The 6,421-nt window shown below is 37.1% G+C and overlaps 1 protein-coding gene across 1 annotated transcript; it reads right to left on the bottom strand.

The window, feature by feature from the left end:
- Positions 1 to 2,712: 2,712 nt before the first annotated feature.
- LOC110695610 lies at positions 2,713 to 4,250 on the bottom strand. The gene is made up of 2 exons (XM_021872822.1): positions 3,727 to 4,250; positions 2,713 to 3,272 (listed from the first exon to the last, which is right to left on the bottom strand). Exons 1-2 carry the CDS (start codon positions 4,219 to 4,221, stop codon positions 3,114 to 3,116), a joined length of 654 nt encoding a protein of 217 aa, XP_021728514.1. The 5' UTR covers positions 4,222 to 4,250; the 3' UTR covers positions 2,713 to 3,113.
- Between the last annotated feature and the right edge of the window lie 2,171 nt (positions 4,251 to 6,421).

Raw genomic sequence — 6,421 nt, 5'->3', positions numbered from 1 at the left:
AAAATCAACATTACCTAATTTAAGAAAAAACATCTCTTATGCATTGCATATATCCAATACAATCTTGTTGCATATTTAATGTTTGCAATCACTTAAACAAATTTGTAAGTTTACCTTTCTCCTCTTTTTTCCTAGTACCTAAAATCTTATATACTTTTTCCCATGCAACTGATGGCCATATTGCTATTTTTAAGTAATGTAAGAAATTATCTTCTATAGGCATAACATTTTAGGACAGTTGATTAAGAATACAAGGACAGTTGATTAAGAATATAAGCATGTACAGGTGTCAAAATCGAACCGACCCGTAAAATCATCCGTTTCGAACTGTAACCGAACCGATTTGATTCGACAAATTCAAGACTCAAATCCGAACTGTAACCGAATTGAACTCAGCCCGAATCCAAATTTAACCTGATTTAAACTTAACCCGGCACCGATTTGACCAGACTTGAAATCAACCCAAAATCGATTTGACCCGACTTGAACTCAATCCGAACCGAAATTGACCCGAAAAATACCCGATTCAATACGATATGTTTTTTATTCGAAATGATATTAACCAGACCTGATTTTGACTTACCATGATTTCAAACCAACCATAATTTTAAACCCAACTTATTATATACCTTTTTTTTACTTTAACATTTATTAATAACACGATATGAAAAAGACACGTGAATGACTTGATATCGACCCAATAACAAAATAATACAACTCAATAATTACTCTAGTTTTAAATATGTACTTATTTGATATTAAGTTTGGTCAACTCAACCATAATTAAGCCAAACACGAAAAGTTTATGTATCATAATTAATCGAATACCGAATCACCCTAAGTAATTAAATCGAACTTAACAGAACCAAAATTAACCGAAAACCAACCCAATCCAAAGTCATCCGACCCAAAATTAACCCGGTCAAACCCGTTTTGAATTCAATCCAAATTTATCCGAACCGAATATGAACCGATCTGAAGTTGACCCAATCCAAACCCGATCTGGACTCGACAGATCTAAACAAGAATTTGACTCAACCCGAAAGTGACCCGATCCGGCGTGAGGTGGGTTAAAAGGATAACTTTAAACCGAATATACCCGACCCGAACAAGCCTGACCTGTCATGGATCAACCCAAACTCCATCCGGTTATCTGAAATTGACACCTCTAAGCATGTACTAATGTTCTATGGGCTAGAGGGAGTATAAAATTGCCCTAATATCTGTGGTGTTTTTCCTTTCCAATAAATTATTATCAATAGAAAACAATAAAAATAAAATAAAATTGGTGTCTTCAACTGCTCGAATCGAAAATTCCTTTTCAATTACGTCAATTACATTAGAAGATAACTCTTCAATATGGACACCCATGTTCCAAAGGTCCTTATGTTTTTATGTTTTTTGTGGTTGTGTATGACACATTATTACACAATCTGGCACAGTTACAACAAATTGTCTCACTTTCTGCAATCTGTAGATATTTGATGCTTTAGCAACTTGTTGTCTAACTACCTTAAAGCTGTAGGGCTTGTAGCACCAGTCAAAATTTGCTTTCTGCTTTTATCCTTCTCCGATGATGCAACAAATAATAAGAGTGGTCTGTATGGAGTGCGAGGAACCATGCATCCCAACCTTAGGATGGTCCAAAGTATCCGAACCAAAGTAGATTTTTGTAGTGTGTACACTGTATCGTGATTGTAGGAATTGAAGAATAGGACAGGACAAAGACTAGAAAGGGACCAAGAGTGCACTCAAAGCTTTGTTAGCCATCTCTCCACTTCATACAACTTAATTGCAATTTGCAACCTGGAAGTGAAACAATTTAAATTCTTTGACTTGAACAAACCAAAGTAACTATGACCATGTCAGTTTGAGACTTTGAGAACGAGGTCATGCTATGAAGTAGAGGCCTCCGACCTCAAGAAAGGTATGCATTAAGTTAAACTCCTGTCCAGCCACAGCCTCAACAATTCATCACAACTGGACATGCCAACAAAGAATAAGCAGGTCAGTATCATTCTACCTAGTTATTAAGGAGCTGAAGTGCTGATACTTCTCATTTGCATCATGTAGTCAGCCGAAAAATATGTTACTTCAACTCTACATTTTATGGTATGTAAATGTGTTGGACACTCATTCAACAAGAATGAGAGCGGAATCCTTGCCTTCGACAATTCAATTTTCACCTCAACTCCTCAACAAATGTAAAAGGAGAGGGAAAAGACAATAGAAAGCTTCTGTATATCATACAAGCTTTAAAATTAGAGATGAAGATTTTTAACTATAACTTGCAAGAAGCTGAACACATTAACTTCAAATGTGTTTAACCATATAAAGTACAATGGGAAAAGCTTGTACAAATGTCTTAGAATGGAAAAAGTGTTATATGAATGTTGTATCTTCACATATGCCTCCAATTTGTTCTGTCCAACACTTTGAGCCCTATGATATCCAAGACTAGGAAATGTACCGAAACTGACACTCATACCCAATGCCAGTGGCATATTTGAGATATTTTAAGTGCACGGCATGTTCCAGATTTTTCTGACTTTATAGAGAGATATTTTGGAAAAAATACACCTGATACTGGATCATTAGCTCAATCTAGGAGAAAGGACACTGGTTATTCCAGAACCAGCAACACCCCATCCCAATACGATGCATATCAATATCAACATCACACCAGTCAATTGCAGAACAGGGTCTCAGAAATAGCCAAATTACCAGTACTTTTAATAACAAGACTCAAGTTCCAAACAAAACCATACCAAAGTTTGAGTAAAAATAGTACCTATACTTGTACACTACTTCAGTTGAATAACAGGTCACAAAATGTAGAGCGTCTAACTTGCAAAAGTTCACCATTATAATTTATCAGATTTCAACCCCTCTCCCTCTTTTCAACAGAAATAAAGAGAAACGACATGAACACAGACTAACAACATTCATTCACATAAATTCTCGTTTTCCACATAACAATACATCTATACACTGGGAATTTCAATTGGCTCTATATCCATATCGAACCACTATTTTCAATAACCTGACACCTACGTGCTTAACACTCAGGCATAGCCCATAAACAACCACCACCGGCATTAGCCAAGCAATACTCAATCCTCACAAAGCGATGCCAAAAGTTCACAAGGGGAATTCCAAATTGGGAGATTAAAGTAATGTTCTTTTGCCTTCTCCTCCTGGGCATTGCACAAGGACTCTGCTACATCACAAAGTTGCTCAAAGTTGTGTATTATTGCTTCCTGTGCTTCAACCTTAAAACACACAAAACATCCCGAAATTTAGTCATAATCCACATACCATGATAGAAAGTTCTGCAATAACACTACTAGCACAAACCACATCACAAACACAAACCAAATTCCTCCAAATTACCCGAAATTCACTTGGTATTTCCGTAATGTTGGAGGTCTATATTAAATTAATACCATCTCAAAGCAATTTTAATTCCAATTTTCTATTGAAATTACACAATTTAATACTCCAATAACCAAATCAAGTCATACTCCTATGAATTAATAAAACTATAATAATTCAATCTACCAAAACTTCTTCAAAACCTAGAATCCCAACACTTATAATTCCAATACTAAAAAGCTCACACTACTAAATTAGAAATTGAAAAATTCAATCAATAAGCTAGGTTTAAACATAGAAAAAGCAATAACAAATCAAAAGGCATAAAACCACGAATTATTGAATGGTTACCTGCAAAAGAAGCTCATCGACTAAAGACCCAGAACATTTTTCGACTGAAACAACTGATTCAGACCCTTTAGCACCCATTTCTAGAACTTTCCCACCTTCTCCCTCCTCGTCATCTTTCTCCTTAACCTGTTCAAGCTTAGATTTAACACTATCTTCCATTGTCTTTAAGGTGTTCGACAAATTGTCCCAAAGACAAATTTCGGTTTGATATTTCTCCTTTAAGTTGCGCAAAGTTGCAAGTTTTTTCTCCCTTCTTTGCTTGATTTGAAGAGCAGGATCTGGTTCGGGATCTGGCGCACAAGGGAAGGAAAAAGGATCGATGCGACGCTTCTTGCGCTTGTAGACGAAGCCATCGTCGTTGACGATTTCCCAGTCTTCGGGATCCCAGTAGGATGTAGGAATGGTAGTAGTGAAAGCTGCCATTGATGAGAGCGGGAAAGAGCTTACACACTGCTTAATAAAATGGTTGTGATTCATCATTTCATCCTGTTCCATCCTAATTTACTAATATATGCACTTTCGAGTTTTATATATAAAAGAGAATAGTGAAAAAAAAAATAAAAAAAATTATCGGAACTAATAAAAAAAGGAAAAATACACTTTAGTGATCTTAACTTTTTCACTTGCGTTTTCTTTATTCAATATCAAGTACCGGTAACCTGAAAATAAATAAATAAATAAATAAAAGGTAAAAAAAGGAAAAATTGTTGAAAAAAATACTTGTAATACAAACTAGATGAAGCTCATGCGATGCACGGTTTGTTTGTATTTTTTCAAATAAAATATTTTACTAATATATATTTATCAAATAAACTTTGTGATATTCGTTTGCTTACTACTTGAATATTTTATTATAGAATGAATTATTAAATTTGTTTCTCATATTTAGATAAAATTCTTAATACAAAAAGATAATATTTTATTTCACAAAGTTTCATATGTGACTGGTCACACCGTGTGGTCGGGATTATTTGTTCAAGAGTTACTTGGTTGGTCAAGGGAGTTACTCGAACGGTTAGGGTTACTCGGTCAGTGTTTGGGTGTGTCTCAACCGACCACACGATATGGCCAGCCACACAAAAAACACATTGATTTTATTTTTATAATTATTATAAAAAATTTAATCTAAAATAAATTGCAATTCTCTTTTTATTGGCTAAAATATAACATTTTCCTACGTGACGCTCTAAAATTAATCTTACGTGGCATAATGCTATTGTAGCGTTTTAAAATTATTAAACCTACGTGGCGATTTTTTTTATTAAAATCCTACATAGCGCTTTAAAAAAAAAAAAACTAATCTTAAGTGGCAAAATCTTATTATCGTTTTAAAAATATAAATCCTAAGTGGCGCTCTAATAATTTTTTAAAAATTAAAATCCTACATGGTGCTCTAAAAACTCGGGAAAAAACTCCTGTTTATATATATTAGATTTTAAGCGGTCTACAAAAAAAAAGTCATTTTTTCAATTAACAAATTATGACAAAGAAGTAAAAAGACCACTTGTTTAGGGTAAAAATTACCCTAACACGTAGCCCAATCCTATAGTAACACGGGGCCCAATAAAAGGGTGACACATGTCCCAATAGGAAGATGACATGTGGCAAAACATAAGGGCAACTAAAAGAGAGGAGGCATTCTTACATCAGGAGGCCCAAATCCCGAGAAAGGCGTCATAATGACGCCCCCCAAGAGACACGTGTCTCTACCTGATTGTGCCGCTAATCAGTGCACTCCTTTTTAGGGCACCAACCCTAAAATGCACACATTCCCACCCCTATAAATACCCAATCATTTATGATGGGAGGTGATTAGGGGATTTTTCCCCGCCCAATTACAGTCTGTCACGTGGACCAATCAGGTCCTGCCATGTGTCCGCCACATGAACTAGTCAGAGCCTGCCATGTGTCAAGCAGTAATCAGTCCAGCATGGACTAATCATGCCACGCCACATGGTCCATGACATGCCAACCTAGAAAACGGCCACCAAGGCCCGATTTCCGAGGCAAGGCCCAATCAGTCCTAGGTTTACCTAAAGCCTAGTATTGGGCACACACTTCGAGGCTATAAATACGGTAATTAAGACTCCATTTAACACATTCAGAATTAATTACTCTCACCAAGAGAAGCTTAAACACACGTGCATTTTAATCGCTGGACCAGACTTAGCATTATTTGCACTCCCCGATCACTCCTCCCCTTCGAGAACCAGATCACCCTCTTTACTTTCCGCACCTTTTTACTCCACATACAAGTACTAACTTGATCGTCGGAGGCGGAGCTCCCACCACCCGGAGTCTCCGTTGTTTTGCAAGTACCGGCGCAAAGATACCAATCCCGGAATTGTAACTCTCCCGCAGGACATCAAAAAAACCCCGAAACATTTTGGCACCGTCTGTGGGGAGAGTATTTTCGAGATGGAATCACAGTCTGTACCGATTCTAAGTGAGAAGCGTCCCCTGGACAACCCCTTGGTTCAGACGGACCAAGACACTGACAATGAAATTGAAGTCGAGACTCATACGGCCTCTGACAGGACCTTTAGAGCTCGACGCACCCGTCCCACTGAAAGGAGGGAACGGGAGGATTGCCTGGCTGGATCTAGTAAACCAGCCGGCCAGCCGCTTGATCATCAATAGGCGGCCGAGGGATCTACCCCCATCACCAGAAGCGAACTCATGACCTTCATGAATA

The sequence above is a fragment of the Chenopodium quinoa genome, unplaced genomic scaffold (genome assembly GCF_001683475.1).
Source record: "Chenopodium quinoa cultivar QQ74 unplaced genomic scaffold, ASM168347v1, whole genome shotgun sequence".
NCBI classification, from domain to species: Eukaryota; Viridiplantae; Streptophyta; class Magnoliopsida; order Caryophyllales; family Amaranthaceae; genus Chenopodium; species Chenopodium quinoa.
Note: the sequence above shows the minus strand (reverse complement) of the source record. Positions and strands in the feature narration are given on the sequence as shown.